The following is a 19,378-nucleotide window of genomic DNA, read 5'->3' as shown; positions in this document are numbered from 1 at the left end:
CTAATCATCAAAATAAGCGGCAGGCGACATGACGACAGGAAATGATAGTACTGCGCATGCGCGAGTTCAAATGTCGCTCATACATGTCGCGTATATGGCCAAAAAGTGATATACAAAATGTACACACGACATGTATGAGCTCGAGGTTCCATGAATTTTTGTATGAGGTGATGTATCGCGACATGTGAAATTGACATGTCGCTCATACATGTCGCGATACATGTATCCCAGTGTAAACTTACCTTAAGAAAAACAGCAATGATTACCATTCGGCACTGAATGCTGTCAGTTTCATGAAGTGATTCACAATTCTTGTCATACCTTGCTCCGAAGTCAGTCACTGCCAGTTATAATTCAACTGTTATAGAGAAGTACAAATACCAGAAAAGCGGATATTTTTCCCTGGCTTAAAAATAAAAATATTAAGCAGCGTATAAACCTGACTCGTGCCAATCTCCTGCAGCTCACTAATTTATACAAGTCACGTTACAGAATGTACAAACTTGACTTCCTTGCACGTGAATGGGTTCACACAGTTTTGCATTTACCCAAGTGTCACTGTCATTGTAGCCCCATGGAATTAATTTGGGCAAAGTGTTTTAAGGCCATGGGGGGAGAAAAAAATAAAACATTCAAAATAACATACAGTGAATCGCTTGTGCATAAGGCAATACACAATGAGGTAACAGATAACATCCCACTTGTAGTGTGGGCACATTCTATGTGGCATGCTGAAAAGCTTCAGAAAGAAGAATTTGATAGGAAAGTGATGGATTTAAGCCAAGAATCTATCATCGTTAATTTAGAATCAGATTCTTCGGAAACAGCCTCAAACGAAAGTGTCGATGGTATTACGATGTTTACTTTGGAACAAAGTAATAATATTTCTGAGTTTTAAATACTCATGGTTTAAAAATGTCTTTGTCAACATATCAGTTACATACATAATAATGAGAATTTCCTAGCATTTTTGATTAGGACATTGTATCCTTTTAATTATGCATACTACAATGTTCAACATATCGCCGAAGGAGAAGTTAAGCTTCTGCCACCACGTTATAAGCCTTTGTCATTTTCAAGGCACGAACTGTGTAAGGCCCTAAAATGACAGTAACTGTTACTTTTCAAGATATCAGTAGTTTTCAATGTTATCAGTCAGATTCCCTGGAGTTATTAGCAGATGATGGTTTATTGTTTGCTTGTTCAATGGATTATAAATCCAGTCCCTTGCTGTAACATCAAACATGTTAGTTTGCACTCATAATGCAAGTTACAGCGGAAAATATGACAACTTCCTGACCATTTTTAAAATGGTCCTTTACATTAATCTTTTCTACCACTAATTCAGTTTTTTACATGCAGTGATTACACTTAACTATACTCAAACACACACACACACACACACACACACACACACACACACACACACACACACACACTTTTAAAAATTCTATTGTGCAGAAGCAGTTGTCAAGCAAATATAATGATTTTGGTTTGTGCTTGGAGTTAATTTAGTTGTGTATTAAATTTTTACTTATAATGCAATTCAAATCGCAATAAATGGTAATTATTGCAAGCAGTTTCAATTACCTTCTCATTAGACAATTACTGTTTTGAGAAAAATTTTACTATACGTCTTCACAAAGCTTTGTCAGCTGTTCTCACCTCCCAATGTAACGCAGAGTAAATCTGTGAAGCAGTGTACGCAACGTCATCAAGACGTAAATAAATATTTCTCTCATGACGACTGATCAAAATCTGTTTTGATACTTATTACTCCCCTCATAGATCTCAACATATAATACAATGTGTACCATAGGCAAACGAGCTTGACTTGTCCGCAGCAATGCGGTTCGGCAATGTGGACTTCGTTTGCCCACTCTTTGCTGCCACACATGCACAGTACACATTTCCCCCCGCTTCCTTTCCACTCTGCCTCTAGGCGCGGGAGTGCCGTACTACGTGACACAGGCTATAGTACCCTGTTTAGAACATTCTAATGGGAAGCAACTCCCAAAGAGCATGAGAAATGTTTTAAGGAAAGCGTTATATTTATCATCTACGTTATCAGCACTATAAACAACCTGCCTCTCTTGTTCCTCGACAAGGTTTAAAAAACTATTGCTGCTGGATTAACTTTCCTACATAGTTTGTAATTATATGCGAGATTTGTCTGAGTACAAAAGCCTTTTAATGTTAAAATTTGTGCATCATTGTCTGGAAAGGCATTCACCCTTTTACTAACAAAAGGCTAATCTAGTAACAAAGAATGAATAAAAGTACTGCCTATGGCTGTGCTACTGTTCCCCTGCATCCTAGATGGGAAAAACAGTCTGCATCAGATCATGTGATTTTAGGAAATCCACAAACATCTTTCTTCTCGCACCATCATATACAAAATTAATATTGAAGTCGCAACATATAACTAATTTTTGTACTTCCTGTAAAGTGAACCAAGAACCCTCTCTGGGTACCTATAAACAACAACAATTAGAAGTTTGGTTTCACTAAATTCAACTGCCCCTGCACAACATTCAAATATCTGTTCAGTGCAGTGCCGTGATACATCTATGGACTCAAATGGAATACTGTTTCTTTTACGCACATGGCCACTAATCCACCAAGCAAAGAGCTCCTTGAAAAACAGCCAGCTGAAGGAAGCCTCTGAACTGTGAAATTACAAACCATGACGATGAGAAAAAGAATACTGTATGTGGGGGAAGCGGGCGGGGAGGGGGGGGGGGGGGGTTAGGGCTCTATTGCAATGTGACAGAAGTGCTACTGTGCAAAATTATATAAAACAAACAACACATTTGAAATTATTTATGAGCTTCTAAAGTTCAAGTCACAATGCAGATTTTACAAGAGCTCTTAAAAAATCTTTTACTCAAATATCTAAAAACCAGTCAATAAAACTCACCCGTTCAGCTGATGCCTGTACAAATGAAGCACACCGCTTCTCGTAACAGTACCCAAAGTAATCTGTTGTGTTTCTGAGCTGCTGAAAACTGTCACACTGACAGCAATGTCCTCCATTACAAAAGAAGCCACTGGCGTTTTGTTTCTATTGGAGGGATTCAATGACCTGCAAGAATCAAAGTTCTATTAACACCTGTTTTTGCATCATTCCCATCCTTCAACCAGAGTTCTATACAAACACAATTAAAAAATTTATACCAGTAAGCCTGAAAGAAAGAGAAAAGCTTTTTAGTCTGCAATCCTCCTACATGAGAAAGATTTGAGAAGCGGTACATACCCCAAATACAACTACAACCCCTTTTCTCCTTGTACTATTCCAGGACTAAAGATCAAACAATGGAAAATCCAGCATGGAATGCAACAATATTAGAGAAGGAAAATTGCTAATCACCATATAGCGGACTACAAGAAGATTCACACATTAAGGCCTTTGACAAAAAACACACACACACACACACACACACACACACACACACACACAAACAAACAAACAAACAAACAAACTGCAATGGAAACAACACTGCGAGCAGCAGCACCAGTGCATGATGGGAGTGGCAACTGGGTGGGGGTAAGCAGGAGGCTGAGGTGGGGAGGGATAGTATGGTGGGCGTGGCAGACAGTGAAGTGCTGCAGTTTAGACAGATGGCAGGAGAGAGGTGGGGAGGTTGGTTGGTTGGTTGGTTGGTTGGTTTAAAAGCAGGAGAAAGGACCAAACTACGTCCCTTGACCTAATAAAACAATGCCACAAGGGTGAGAACAAAACGGACGAAACATATAACACAAAACGGAAAGAAATGAAAAGCCATAAGAACGAAGGGAAGGCAACAAATACTAAAAGGAACAAAAGAGGACAAGAAAACAACAGAGAGATGCTAGAAACAGAAGGGAGTAAAACATGAAAGCAAATTACAGTGGCTGGCCAACCACAAGAATAAAAAGGAAAGCCAGCCACTCTGCAACACATTAAAACCTCCACCCTAAAAGCACTAGGGTGGAGGACACAGAGGGATAAAGGACATGCACTAAAACCTACATTGAAGAATGAAACCCACTCTCACGGATAAAACATAAAACTAAAGCTGCTCTGGAGGCACTGTCGCCCAACACCGAGGGAAGGGTGCTGGGAAAGTTAAAAGTCTGCCGCAGAGCAGCTAAAAGTGGGCAGTAGACAGGAGGTGGACAACTGTCATTTGGGAGCCACAGCAACACTGAGGTGTGTCCACACAACAGAGCAGGTAACCATGCGTTAGCCACATATGGTCAATGCGGATCCAGCAGAGGTCAACTGATTCCCTGCGAGAGGCCTGCATGGAAGACTTCCACACATTCATACCCTCCTTAATGACATGCAGTTTGTTGTGTGTGCTGTTATGCCATTCCGTCTCCGAAAGCTGGAAAACCCTGCGGTGTAAGACAGAACGCACGTCAGCTTCGGAGATGCCTATCTCCAGAAGTGGTTTTCGTGTCGCCTGTTTGGCCAGCTTGTCTGCAAGTTCGTCATCGGGGATTCCGACATGTCCTGGGGTCCACACAAACACCACGGAATGGCCGGACTGTTCCAGGGCATAGATGGACTCCTGAATGGACACTACCAGAGGGTGGCGAAGATAGCACTGGTCGATAGCTTGTAGGCTGCTCAATGAGTCAATACATAGGAGAAATGACTCGCCAGGGCATGAGCGGATGTAACCAAGAGCACGAGATACGCCCGCCAGCTCTGCAGTGAAAACACAGCAGCCAACTGGCAAGGAGTGCTGCTCCATGCATCCTCCATTAACACATGTGAAGCCTACGTGACTATCAGTCAACGATGCATCGGTGTAAACCACTTCAGAGCCCCGCAACACGTCAAGGATCGAGAGGAAGTGACAGCGGATAGCAGCAGGGTTAATGGAGTCCTTAGGGCCATGCAAAAGGTCCAGACGAAGCTGCAGCTGAGGCGTACAACATGGAGGTGTATGTGAACGGACCGCAAGTAGAGGTGGTAAAGGCAAGGACTCCAATTCGGAGAGAAGGGGCCACACGCTAACTGCAATCATTAGCTCTGATCTGGGCCGCTGATGCAGTAGATGGACTGCCGCGGGTGGGAAAAGGAGACAGTAATTCTTGGATGCTCAGGGGAACTATGAATGTGTGCTGCGTAACTGGCGAGCAGTTGCGCATGTCTGATCTGCAGTGGAGGGACACCTCGCTGGTCACCGGACTCGTCCTAAAAGCTCCTGTCGCTAATTGAACCCCACAGTGGTGCACAGGGTCGAGTAAATGCAATGCTGAAGGCGCTGCCAAACCATAAACCACACTTCCATAGTCAATTTGGGATTGGGCAAGGGCTCTGTAGAGCTGCAGCAGCGTACAGAGATCTGCAACCCAATCGGTGTTGCTCAAGCAACGGAGGGCACTGAGGTGCTGCCAGCACTTCTGATTAAGCTGACGAAGATGAGGGAGCCAAGTAAATAGAGCATCAAAAATCAGTCCTACGAATTGGTATGTCTCCACTACAGAGGATGGATCGTCATTAAGATAAAGCGTGGGTTCCGCATGAACGTTACAACACCGACAGAAATGCATGACACACGACTTTGCGGCTGAAAACTGGAAGCCATGGGCTAGAGCGCATGACTGCGCCTTGTGGATGGCTCCCTGGAGGCATCGCTCAGGAACAACAGTACTGGAGCAGCAGTACGAAATGCAGAAGTCGTCTGCATACGGAGAAGGTGAGACGGAGGGCCTGACAGCTGCTACTAGACCGCTAATGGTCACTAAAAATAGAGACACACTAAATGCAGAGCCTTGCGGGACTCCTTTCTCCTGGATATGGTTGGAACTATGGGAGTCACCAACTTGGACACTGAAAGTACGGAACGACAAAGTTTTGGATAAAAATCAGGAGTGGTCCCTGGAGACCCCACTCATACAATGTGACAAGGATATCACTTTGCCAAGTCGTGTTGTATGCTTTAGGTAAGTCAAGAAAGAGCAATCAGGTGTTGCCGTCTGGAAAAGGCTGTTTGGATGGCAGACTCGATGGACACAAGATTATCAGTGGTAGAGCAACCCTGTCGGAAGCCGCCCTGATATGGAGCCAGCAAGCCACCCAACCCAACTGCCGACATACCATACGTTACAAAGAATGTTGGTGAGGCTGATGGGTCGATATCTATCCACATCAAGTGGGTTTTTACCGGGTTTGAGCACCGGAATGATGGTGCTCTCCTGTCATTGCGATAGAAAGACGCCATCGCACCAGATCTGGTTGAAAATGAGAAGATGTCGCTTGTAGTCAGATGAGAGATGTGTAATTATTTGGCTGTGGATGCGATCAGGCCCAGGAGCTGTGTCAGGGCAATGTGCAAGAGCACTGAGGAGCTCCCACTCTGTAAATGGGGCATTATAGGATTCACTGCAGAGTGTAGTGAATGAAAGGACATTCCCTTCCAGCCTCCGTTTGAGTGTGTGAAAGGCTGGGGGGTTATTCTCCGACGCAGAAGCTCGAGCAAAGTGCTCAGCAAAGTGCTCACAAATCGCGTTTGCGTCGGTACATAGCTCGCCATTGATGGTAACACCAGGGACACCTGTTGGAGTCTGGTACCCAAAAAGACATCTGATCTTCGTACAGACTTGGGAAGGTGACGTATGGCACCCAATGGTCGACACACATATCTTCCACACTCCTGTTTCCGTCGTTTTATAAGGTGGTGTACACGGGCACGAAGCCGCTTAAAGGCTATGAGGTGCTCCAGGAAAGGGTGCCGTTTGTGCCGTTTATGCCACTGTAGAGTTTGCCGATGCTCCTTAATTGCTTCAGCGACTTCCGGCGACCACCAAGGACTGCCTTATGCCTCGGGCACCCTAAAGAGCGAGAGATCGTGTTTTCTGCCGCAGAAACAATTGTGCTAGTCACCTGCTCAACCGTCACATCGATGTTACCGTGTGGGGGAGATTCAGCGGTGACAGCAGAGGTGAAAGTTCCCCAGTCTGCCTTGTTCAAAGCCCATCTGGGCAGGCATCCATGTGGCAGATGCTGGGGCAGAGATGGGAAGATGGAGAAGTGGCATTACCACACACACTACCGCACAGGTCGCCATGTGTTCTCCAGTGGATAGATGGGAGAAGTCCTGGGCTGCAAATTGATAAAGCAATGGCCGAGTAACTACCATGAGCCACACTGAACTGTGTGGCGGCCCCAGTATCTAAGAGGCAGAGGTCGAACTGCGACAGTAAAGTTTCGACATCTCTGTTTCGGCCAGTAGGCATGGTACCACCCCACAAGGGGTTATGGGCATTAAAATCTCCCAGAAGTAGGAAAGGTTTAGGGAGTTGATCAATTGGTGCACCTACTACATTCAGGGGTACTGCACCATCTGGAGGAAGATATACACTGCAGACAGTTCTTTCCTGCGTCCTCCTCATTCTGACTGCCACAGCTTCAAGAGGGGTTTGAAGGGGGCACACGTTCACTACAGACAGAGTTTAGGACATAAACGCAAACTCCACCTGACACTCGATTATAGTCGCTATGGTTCCTCTAATATCCCTTATAGCCGCAGAGGGTAGGGGTCCGCATTGCTGGGAACCAGGTTTCCTGGAGGGCAACGCAGATACCATGTGTAAAGCTTAACAGTTGCCGTAGCTCAGCCAGGCGGTGGAAGAAACCACCGCAATTCCACTGGAGGATCACATCGTCAGACTGGGAAGGCATGGAACATTCAATGAGGCATTTTACGCCTCAGAGTCACCTGCTGCCACCAATTTATTGCCTGAGCAGTCTATATCCATCGAGTCTGAGGGTCTGGCGAGATCTAGGTCCTCAGCGGATGTCAAAATCTCCACCCCATCCTCAGCCGCAGAGCTTGAAGGTGGCAGTGGTGTGGGTGCCACCACAATTTTCTTGGTTTTACGGGTTTTCTTTTTGGATTTCTCTCGCTGCTCCTTGGGTTTCCCTGGCAGGGAGGACTTACTGGCTCAGTCTCCGGGACTGAGGATTAGCGTGAAGCCCTACGACCAGCTACTTTTGGGCTCTTCAGCCACTGGTGGGTGTCATTTTTCCCACTAGAAGAAACCTGGGAAGGGAGTGACCCAAGGGACCCATTCCTGGTGAGAGAAGCTAAAGAAGACTTACGCTTCTCTGGCTTAGAAGTGGGGACGGATGTCCCCGATTGTTTGGGGGGGGGTGTTGCTCCCGAAGTAGTTGGTGCAGGAGCAACAGGGAGGGAAATGCCCTCCACCATCAAGGGGGCAGGTGTAGTCGGTCAATGTATCACCCTCAAAAGCCAAGATGAAGGCACCGGTGGCAACCTGATTATCCTTCAGACCCCAGTGGACACACTGGATGAAATGTACACCTCACCGCTCTAAATTGGCGCGCAGCTCATCGTCGGACTGCACCAGAAGGTCTCCGTGAAATATGATACCCTGGACCCTACTTAATCTCTTATGGGGCGTGATGGTTACAGAAACATCCCCCAGCTTGACACAAGCAAGTAACTCCCGTGACTGGGCAGAAGATGCTGCTTTGATCAAGCCTGACCAAGATCTCATTTTCGGTAATCCCTCCACCTCCCAGAACTTGTCCTCTAACTGCTCAACAAAAGACTGAGGTTTCATCATCATGAAAGATACCCAATCAGCTCTCGAACATACAAGGTACCGGGGCGAATAAGATCCGCTGTCATCCTTAGCCTGACGTTCCTCCAATGGTGTGGCCAGGGAGGGGAACGATTTGGGGTCGTACTTTTTGCGCTGAATTGAGTTCGTGACCGCTTAGAGGCTGCTGGTGTTTCATCACCAGCAAGAGATGATAGACTACGCTTCATCGCGTATCATCCGCCCTGATGCCACCCACTCCGACCAGGGCCCTCCCCACCAGCGCTACCCAGCCGCAGCAAAGGCCACCTGGCAGGATGGCCATTGCCGGTAGTCCCAATGCCCCAGGGGGATGGGCATCTACCCCTTGGCTTACATGGGGAGTTAACTGCGCAGGTTTCAGCAGAGCGATCCCTGTGAGGTCAGGGGGCTACAACCAACAGGGTACATGGCAGTACCATCACAACGGACTGGCTACCGTGCTGGATATCAGGCGTAAAGCAGTCCATGGTCATCGTCTATGCAGAAATCAACACTCCATAGTGCATGGTGAAAAACGCAACCAGGGAGGGGTCCTTGCACAAGAGACAGAGAATGGGCAGGACTGCAACACAACATTGAGAAAGTGGGCTGAAGATCTTCATGCACAATGGACAGGCTGCACCTTGTAAGGGCCCTTCCACAATTGGCTCGCTCTTCGGGAAAATTTTGAAAAATGGAGGTCAAACCGTACAGGGGACCATCACACAAAGGCTGAAACATGTGAAACTCCTTTTAGTCATACCTTACGACAGGCAGGAATACCTCGGGCCTATTCTAAACCCCAGACCCGCAGCGGGAGGTGGGGACGGGAGTGGGGGAAGTAGTGGAAAATACAGAAATAAAAAGACTGGTTGTGGTGGTGAAATGACGTATGTGTCATGCTGGAATGGGAACACGGAGGAGGCCGAATGGGTGAGGACAGTGACAAACGAAGGTTGAGGCCAGGAGGGTTACAGGAACGTAGGATGTATTGCAGGGAAAGTACCCATCTGAGCTGTTCAGAATAAATGGTGTTGGTGGTAATGATCCATACGGCACAGGCTGTGAAGCAGTCACTGAAATGAGGGATATCATGTTTGGCAATGTGTTCAACATCAGGGTGGTCCGCTTGTATCTTGGCCACAGTTTGTTGCGGGCCATTCATGTGGACAGGCAGCTTGTTGGTTGTCATGCCCATATAGAATGCAGCACAGTGGTTGCAGATTAGCTTGTAGATCACATGACTGGTTTCACAGGCAGCCTTGCCTTTGATGGGATAGGTGAGGTTCGTGATACACACTCTGAACTGGGCTGATCCAAAAGGCTCCAGTCGATATCCGAATCCCCTCATGATGGATAGCATCTAACACCTTGAGATAGGAAGGTCAGGCTGATCTGTAGACCACTGCCATAATCTAAACACGATCAAATGAATGCCCTTTAAAACTGCAGGAGGTGGCACCTGTCAGCTCCCCATGTTTTTCAGCTAAGGCATTTCAAAATATTCAGTGACTGGAAGCCCTTTGTCTGTATGTCTTTCAGGAGTGGCAGGAAAGTTAATTTCAAGTCAAATAATAAACCCAAAAAGCATACAGTTTCTTGAAAATGGAAAATACTGTCCCCCATTTTGAGCACAGGTTGGTTAAAACTTCAATGAGCACGGTTAAAATTGACACAAACTTCAATGAGCATGGTTAAAATTGACACGTGTAGTCTTCTCAGGTGAGGCCCAGAAACTAGTTGTCCTGGCCCAGGTTTCCATTATCCTAATGGTCAGTTGTAGCCGCCTTGTCGTTATAAGATCATGGGAAGAGTAGAAGATTGCGAAGTCACCCACAAACAAAGCATTTGACAGGACTCCTGACTTTGGAGGAAACACCACTAATAGTGATGGCAAACAATGTGAAACTGAGGACACTGCCTTGATGGACCCCACTCCCTTGAACATAGCAGTCGGACAAGGCATCGCCTACGCAATATCAAAAATGCCGGCCCTTGAGAAAAAACTGTATAAGAAGTGGCAGGCATCCACGTAGCCACCATTCATGAAGTTGGCCAAGGATGTTGTACCTCCAAGTAGTGTCATAGGCTTCTTCGAGGACAAAAAACAGACGAGCCAAATGGTTCCAGTATAAGGACACATGTATTGCTATCTAAAATAAAATTAAGTCGTCATAGGTAGGACAGTAGTGCCTGAAACTGCACTGGGAGTGGCTCAGGTGATCTTGGGATTCGAGCAGTCAGACGAGGCAGTGGTTCACCATGTGTTCAAGAGTCTTACCCATACAACAGGTACGGGACACACTCCAGTGACTATTAGCTAACCAGATGTGAAACAGGAGAGGAGCTGTCCTTTTGGTTCAGGGTACAGATGACAAGGCATAGCATAATGGATCTCATCGGGTCCTGGAGCACAGTCTGCTTGCAGACAAAGCTGATTCCAATTGCCACATGAAGAACGGAATGTGGTAGACTTCCTCATTATGTGAGAAGAAATTGAGTTTTCTCATCTCTGCAGTCCAAACACTTGAAAAGCAGGAGCTTGTCTGGATGACGAAATAACAGTAAAGAAGTGTTCAGCTAAAAACTGACCGTTTTCTTCTGGCATGTACACCGACACCCCATCACTTAACAAGGCTGTAAGGGGACATGTACTGTGCTTGCCTGAAATCCGTCTTATTGAATCCCAAACTTGCACAGTGGAAGTGGACCGAATAATGGAAATGTGAATTCCCTCCAGGAAGCCCTCTTCCATTCTTTTATCACTCATCTCGCACATGCTCTCACTCATCTCGCACATGCTCTTGCAGATCTGAAGGCATGAAGGTTTTCTGTAGCTGGACAGTGAAAGTTCCACAGAGCTCTTCATCTGGCCCGACTACCAGTGGATAGTCATCATTCCACCAAGGTACAGGCAATCGTCTGAGATGGTTATTAGACCAGGCGATGGACTCTGCGGCATTGGATATGGGCCACCGTCTCCTGTGCACAATCCTTTTGTTCAAAAATAGCCTGTCAACTCAACTGCAACCAATTTGCCTTTTGTATCATCCATCCGCGTTATCTGTCAGCCACCGTCCTAGTCGGTGGACAGATTCACATGCGAAATGGTCACTAGAATGAAAATCTGGAGCCGCTTCCCACTGAACTGAGTCTGCAGTAACTGGAGAGCAAAGACAAAAGTCAATGGCTGAAAAAGACCCTGTAGATGCTCGAAAATTACATAAAGGCATCTAACAAGTCTAATCGGTACTTACAGCACACTATACATTGGCTAGCAATATGACTACACAGGCAAAAAGCATTATTAAATCATACAATGTACCCCAAAGCCACAGACCCCCCCCCCCCCCCCCCCACACACACACACACACACACACACACACACACACACACACACACCCCTTAGCAAGTACAAATTATTATTTGGTCCTTTAATGGATAATTTCAACATGTCAATAAGTTGAGGTTAAAGATATAGGCAACTACTGTATTGTACATTGACTCTTTCAATATTTTTTTAAAACATGGACTATAATCTCTCTTCCTTCTCCCTACACAGACAATTGGAATTTCAGTCTGTCCAAGGAATTTTTCAGGGGTGTAGCTGTACACACATAACTGAGAACGTTGCCAATGGGCAGGGCATGAATCTTCACTATACTACTTACTGTTATTGTAGTCATCAGTCCAAATATTGGTTTGCTACAGCTCTTGCCAACAGTATCTTGATCAAGTCTTTTTCACATCTGTGTAACTACTGGATCCTATGTCCAACTGAACTTTGTTACTGTGTTCAAGTCTTGTATCCATCCATAAATTTTACTGCCTCCCCCCCCCCTCCTCCTCCTCGAAGATAGCCAAATTAATCATCATAACCCTATTTTATGAGCAAAACATACTAATTTAACAAAAACAATATTTCCCTGTATCAACCGTATATCCGGCTTGCAATGCCCTCATCGCAAACATTTTCATACTCAGAACCCACAAAATTTGCACTATTATAAAACAAATTGCAGTGGAGAGTGGGGAGGGGGTGGTAGCATTGCCAGTGTGCAGCCAGCCACAGTTCACAAGGTGCTGCATGTAAACAACAAAACAGCAACACAGCAAGCATGGTGCATTTGAGAAATAACTAAGATTGAATCGTAGCTGGCCCATAACACTCGAGTCGTGATATGTCAATCAGAAAGTAATTTTTATTAGAGCACAAGTTTGCACAGTATTGCATGGTATTCATCAGTAAGGCTGATTTAAAATGTCAACAAATCTGACCCACTTTCAATTTCAGAAGTGTCACAGATTGTATTACATACAATTCACTAGATTTATCTCGCAAGAAAAGTGTGGGGTCACATTAGCTAGCACAATCACTCAACCCACTCCTGCAAACTGCATATTGGGATCAGGTCTGGTATCAATTTTGTCAGGTGCATCACTGCAGCTAAATTAATACAGTTTATTTCACAATGAATCACAATCAAGAGAGACACTGTTGATTCAATGGTACTGGGTGCACACAAGAACTGGCATATTTTATGCTTACAGTAGCAACACTGATTTTAGGTCCTTTTTGATCAATTTAGGTATGTGAAAGATTCAGTTGAGTTGGGCTGCCACAAGTTTATCTGAAAATATACACAAGTGAGGCTGCGATCATGAAAATTGTTTCAGAATCATGAAGCATCTATTACGAAAATACAGAATCAGCTAACTGCAGCACTGTGTTTCGAATTAATATTTTGGATGAGATTAAAAACCGTGGTTGGTAAAAACACATCATCACTTGTGCATAGAAGAAGCAGCGAACAATTGCCTCAATTACTTTTCTTTTTGGTACTGGAGCACTAGTGTCTAACACAAATTAATCCAAGTTCTTCAGCACTGGAGTGCCACAATTAAAACCTTCAAAACTCAAGATTGACTGCACGGCCATTATGAAATTTCACACCTTTTGCAACTAACCGCATCCTTAACATAAGCTGAAAACATGAGTTCACACTTTTAGCAGTGGCATACTTTACAGTCGAAAGAATCTGTCCATTTCATCCAGCTATCTACACCCATGTTGTACAGAGACTGCCTCTCTGAAACAGGCCTAGGAAAGCAATACACTTCGTGGTTCATATTACAGTTAAAACTTCTGTGATACCTCACGTTTTCAATCTCTCAATTCCTCTGGGCCTCGGTGCCAATATCTGAGAAGAAATAGCCTGCTCAGAGCATCAAAATGTTTTGATGTTTATAGTGGACAACCATTGTGCAACACCATGCCTACCTGTCCATAAATCAAGAGGCAGGTTGTTTAAATCAACAGTGAACCCACAGGCAAAAGTAGACTCATATTCTCTACCTAAGCCTTACGAACTGTTTGCATGGCTTTCTAGAGAACAATAATCTTCCAATGTTTATTTGTTTAATGCCTATTTTCAGTTCCCATCATACCAAGAGTATAGAAAAATACTGGTTACCAACATACTCTCTGCATTATATCAATGTAACACATTTGGGGTCGCTAACTGTGTCTGAATATTCTAAAGGTATGTAGAACTTACAAATTCCCTATACAGTATCATAACAGGTAAAATGCACTGAACATCTGCATAATTTGCAACCTCTGGCCAAGACACTTTTACAGGATGGCATTAAGTCTATATTATCCATGTACAGGAAACACCTGAAATAAGCAATGTCCCAAAACTACACAAAGGCAATTGAGTAATTACTTGTTCACTCCAACCTTAACCTCTAACATTAACCCTCTCCTATCAAAGACAATATTGAAAAAAAATTCTTATGTATTTTTTGGTGCTGTAACACCATCTTATAGGGAATTCATTATAAAACAATAGATTGCTACTCATCGTAAAAATGATATGTTGAGTTGCAGACAGGCATGACAGAAAGACTGCTACATATTCGAGTTATCAGCCAAAGCCTTTTTCAGAAAGGCAAACAAACACAAACACAAAACCTGTACTTTCACTTCACATAATTAGAATATATTATAATTTACAAAAATGTTTCTCTAAACCAATAGGGAGGTGTATTTATATGAGGACAGTGGGAAAGAACTATCTTACATGGTAATTTTTATTAGCAACATCAAAGAACACATCAAATGAATGTACACACACTACTTTGAATATTATTCTGTGGAATTCTGAGGCCTGCAGAATCCATCCATCAATGCCTCTCAAAGTTTTTGCTCATGGCCAAAACACACACAACTGTGTGAATATCTCCTTGTTGATTTAATAGGATCTTTTTTAACAACACAACTCATTGTAACAGATCCAATTCCCATATGTGGCCAGACTGTAACATACCACCACAGCTTTATCGAAGATGATAATCATGGAGGGTACACCAGTTACCATTGTGACTGACATTACACCAAAATTTATGTCAGTTTCCAATTTCAAAAGCTTAAGTACTAGTGTGAGGCTAATTCTAAAAATGGTTTCAATGGTTTTCTAGCAACTTACAGAGGAACACAAGTGAGTGGCCACAAATCTAGCCAAGAAGATTCATGTCCACCTTCAATGAATGTTCCTCGATCTGCCCAATAGATAAGAGAACAAAACTACACAATTCCAGGTCAGCACTCTAATACGGGCATGCCTACTTTCAGCCACACTAGGACACATTCCAGGAGCCACCACGTGCCTTGTAGATTGTCAGTTGGTGACAAGTGCAACATCCTGGTGTTAACCAAGGATGGCAACACTGGAATCAGCTACACTTGCCAGGCCAAGTGCTATCAGCTCTAGCCAACCTGTTCCAAAGACAACCACAACTGGTGGCACAACTGAACTCCAAAAAACACAACAACTGCTCTATAATAACTTTGAACTGACTCTTGTGACATCACACTCAAATGCAATACAGTACCAAACAGTATCTTAACCTATCGAATTAGTACGGCCAGCATCTTCGTTACTTGCTCAAAGTGTAAGACATCAATCAACCACTACTGAGACACTGACACACTACATAGTGGCACCACACATCGAGACTGCCCACAATGGCCATGTCTTTTGTCCCTATTGCATAGTAGGGGGGAGGGGGGACTCAGTAGCTCCTCTGATGAACTTTGATACTGCATATATCTCATTAACCTGTGTTAACTGCTACGGTGGTCAGTGGGGATGCTGCCCAGCCACAGCCCGCAATATGCCACTTCAGTGGGTACATAGGTCAACATCTTACAGTAAAATGAGTGTGCCCTTCATAACAGACTCAATCTATTTTGTTCACTGGATTTTGCTCATACCTGCAGCTGCTAGACTGGTTCTTTGAATAACTATGATAGGCAAGTCATGGGAAGAAAACCTTTCTTAGCCTATGATGAACTTTTCTGTTTGCATGCTTATAATGTGTGTCTACTTTTTTTTTTTTTTTTTTTTTTTTTTTTTTTTTTTTTGTAAATGATGAGTACTGTCTACAAAAAGCTATGCATATAATACTATGCCAAAGCAAGATGTTTAACAGCCCCAAAGAGAGATGTAAAATGATCAGCTGCAATATGAAACACTTTTTGCCTGCATTACGACCAAAATAACTAAACTAGAGGCTACACAGTTTCTGTGATGAAGGAGACTGAAAAAATAATTTACTTACCATGCATTGACATAACGATCACCTTTGGCTGAGCTCAGGAAATAGTTTTCCGAATGTTCAGTCACTGGAGCAACATATAATAAATTTAAAACATCTGTTGAATGGCCTGCAAATGTTTTTATAACTTGTTTGTCATCCAAATTCCACCAACTAATAGTTCGACTTGCTGCCAGGAGTGACTTTCCATCTGGTAAAACTAAGATACTAGTCAACTGTTCAGTTCCTGCTTTCCACTTGCTGCAAAAGATTAAAAAGTAAAGTTCATCTGAGGTGGTTTTATAATCAGCCAAACAAAAAATCACAGTAACATTTTGCATAGTAAGCAAGGAATATTGCTTTCTTTCAGATGTATTTAGATGAAACACTAAGTAATGTTACATTCATCTTCACATCTCCTTCAGTACAGCAGCAGAAGTTATGTCCAATGTTTAGTGTTATTCAAAAACAAAGAATAGATGTCAACTGTTTATTACAGACCAACAGTGAAAGATAGAAACACATTGCGTATGTCACTGGATAGTGAAAGATTCAAAGTTTTATGTTCGCACAGACACTATACTACACACTCAACATGAGCACCATGTCTTTCTCAAGAAACATCGACACGGTAGGCCATTTCATTCCACACCTGAATCAACAAGTCCCTGTTTATTGAACAGAAAGCTTTAACAACTGAATTTCTCTGATCTTTACGAGTAGCTGCCATAGGTGGGACAAAGACTGCCTTATGTACTTTCACAGGGGACGAAAAAAAAAATTTGAAAGGTTTGAGGTCTGATGACCTGCGAGACCAAAAACAATGAATAAGTTCTCGTTGTCCATCCTATCCAATGAAACACTGGGAGGATGGTGTTAAGATAATGCCACACAACATGGAGAAAGAGAAGAACTAAAACAAAATCATTGGAATCCTCAATAAAGTAAGTTGCGAAAACTACCACTTTTGCAGCATGTCCAGGCATATTCCCATCTCAGTGGCAGCTTCTTTCTGAATCAATAGCGGAATGCATGTCGCACTTTAACAATGGCTTGACTTCATGCAAATTTCATCACAAAATGGTGTAATCACCATGTTGGTACAAACAACAGTGCAACTGTGTCAAATCTCTGAACATTCCTGGTTCCAGTGACACGCACTGTGTGTGTGTGTGTGTGTGTGTGTGTGTGTGTGTGTGTGTGTGTGAGAGAGATAGAGAGAGAGAGAGAGAGAGAGAGAGAGAAAGAGAAAAACGACATCTGTTCTTTCAGTACTCCGACTAAAATAACTGACATTTCAGCAAGTCAAGCAGATGGGGCCAGGCCTCAATTAACAGGAGCTCTTTCTCAGATTCCAAGACCTCATGCTGTTGCCTATTCTGCAGATACATCCAGTCTTGCAATGGCAAGGCAGGTTACACATGGAATGAAGGGGGTAGATCCTGTCGAGTTCAGTCAAAAGCATTCAAATGACCATCTATGAACTCTTGTGAGCTTTGCTCAGTATCAGTATGTGCCCACTTAACTTATCTACTTACAACTGTGCAACTGTTATTGTGTCATGTTATATTTCTAGTGCAATACATCATGTGGCTCTCAGTGTAGTAAAACGTGCAAGTTTGTTTTAACCTGAAGGAGACTAAACAAATTTTCACTAATATGTCAACAGTATTATCAACAGAACTAACTAACTCATAGTACCCACACACATTAGAACTCTCAACAGTTTATGGGCCAAGTCCAGGATACTGTTGTTGAACAGAAAAATTATTTCACTCAACAAAGGTTGCAACAAATTATTTGATTCATGTGCCGGACCTGAATGGACATGAATGGACATGAAAACTACAGAAATTGGGCTTTTCCAATCAAGAAAGGAACATGCTCATTCTCCAAGGACTGGCAAAACGTATCTCAGAAGTAGTTGGGTTTAACATCCCGTCAACATTGAAGTCATTACAGATGAGCACAAGCCCACATTGTGTTCAGGACGAGGAAGGAAATTGGCCATGCCTTTTCAAAGGAACTGGAGCAATTTAGGGAAATCACAAAAAAACCTTAATATGGATGGCCAGATGATGGTTTGAACAGTCATCTCATCCTCCCAACTGCGAGTCCAGTGTGCCAACCGCTGCGCCACCTCGCTCAGTAATAATTCTTACTATTAATCCATCTTGTGAATGGGCATGTAAAAGAAGCAAAATGTCAGTGGACTTGTGGCAGAAAATGAAATTATTGTTTGATGACTCTGGCAAGAAAGAAGTTACTTGCTGCAAGGGCAAAAAGCCAGGACATTTTAAAAGAAAATACCCTAGTAGTGAGGTTAATGATATCGGACAAAACATAACCTCAAATGCCTTCCGTGCAGTATTATTAAACGATTATTTTAAAGAAGTGACTGGTTTGTCGATTTGGGTGCTAGTGCCCATCATACAGAAAATAGCAAATAAAAACTGGGTGAAGAATACAGTGACCAATATTACCATGCATAAAACTGTGGTAGCGAATAAGGCTGAAATTCCTGTGTTCTATGTTATGATCTGGAGGAGTTGATTTAACAACGGTAGTTGAAAAGACTTCTATGATGCCAAAGTGAAAAATGTTGTGGATGTTCTAGAATTGACGAATTTATTGTCTGTGAACAGGTTAATTGAGCCAGGAAACTCAGTTGATTTTTGTAATATTAACAAGAATCCAGAACTAGTGGCAACTGTAGATCTTGTTGATGCTATTTATAAGCTGAACACTGACAGAGGTAATTTTTGAGGAATGGTTATTGTATCTAGTTGGCAGAGACTCTTATTAATGATATTTGTAAGCTGATCATTGACAGAAGTAATTTTTCAGGAATTGTTACTGCATCTAGTTGTCATTGGTTAAGACACGTAAACTAGTTGTCATAGGTTAAGACACGTAAATGTGAATAACCTTATAAAAATGAGAGATGCTGCTGTTGAATGAATTGTGTGTGACAATGTTAACATGAATATTACTAAGCAGAGTTGTGTGGCATGTAATGATAGCACGCAAATGAGACAGCCTTTTCCTCATGAAGGCAGTAGAGCTACTAAGATACTTGAGATTATACAGGCAGATCTCTGTGGACCAAAGGAAGTTATGTCACTTGGTGATGCAAAGTTTTTCTCATTTTGGAAGATGATTATAGCCTAATTGCATTTGTGTATTTTCTAAA

At 43.3% G+C, this 19,378-nt stretch overlaps 1 protein-coding gene across 1 annotated transcript in view; it reads right to left on the bottom strand.

Annotated features, from left to right (window-relative positions):
- Positions 1-19,378, bottom strand: part of LOC126191220 (WD repeat-containing protein 43) — a 94,126-nt gene that overhangs the window by 47,442 nt on the left and 27,306 nt on the right. The window contains 2 exon segments of the mRNA XM_049932022.1: positions 2,921-3,085; positions 16,210-16,446. Of these exon segments, the coding sequence (XP_049787979.1) occupies positions 2,921-3,085; positions 16,210-16,446 (402 nt within the window).

Source organism: Schistocerca cancellata, chromosome 6, assembly GCF_023864275.1.
Source record: "Schistocerca cancellata isolate TAMUIC-IGC-003103 chromosome 6, iqSchCanc2.1, whole genome shotgun sequence".
NCBI lineage: Eukaryota > Metazoa > Arthropoda > Insecta > Orthoptera > Acrididae > Schistocerca > Schistocerca cancellata.
The sequence above is the reverse complement of the archived record's forward strand: the minus strand, read 5'-3'. Positions and strand labels throughout refer to the sequence as shown.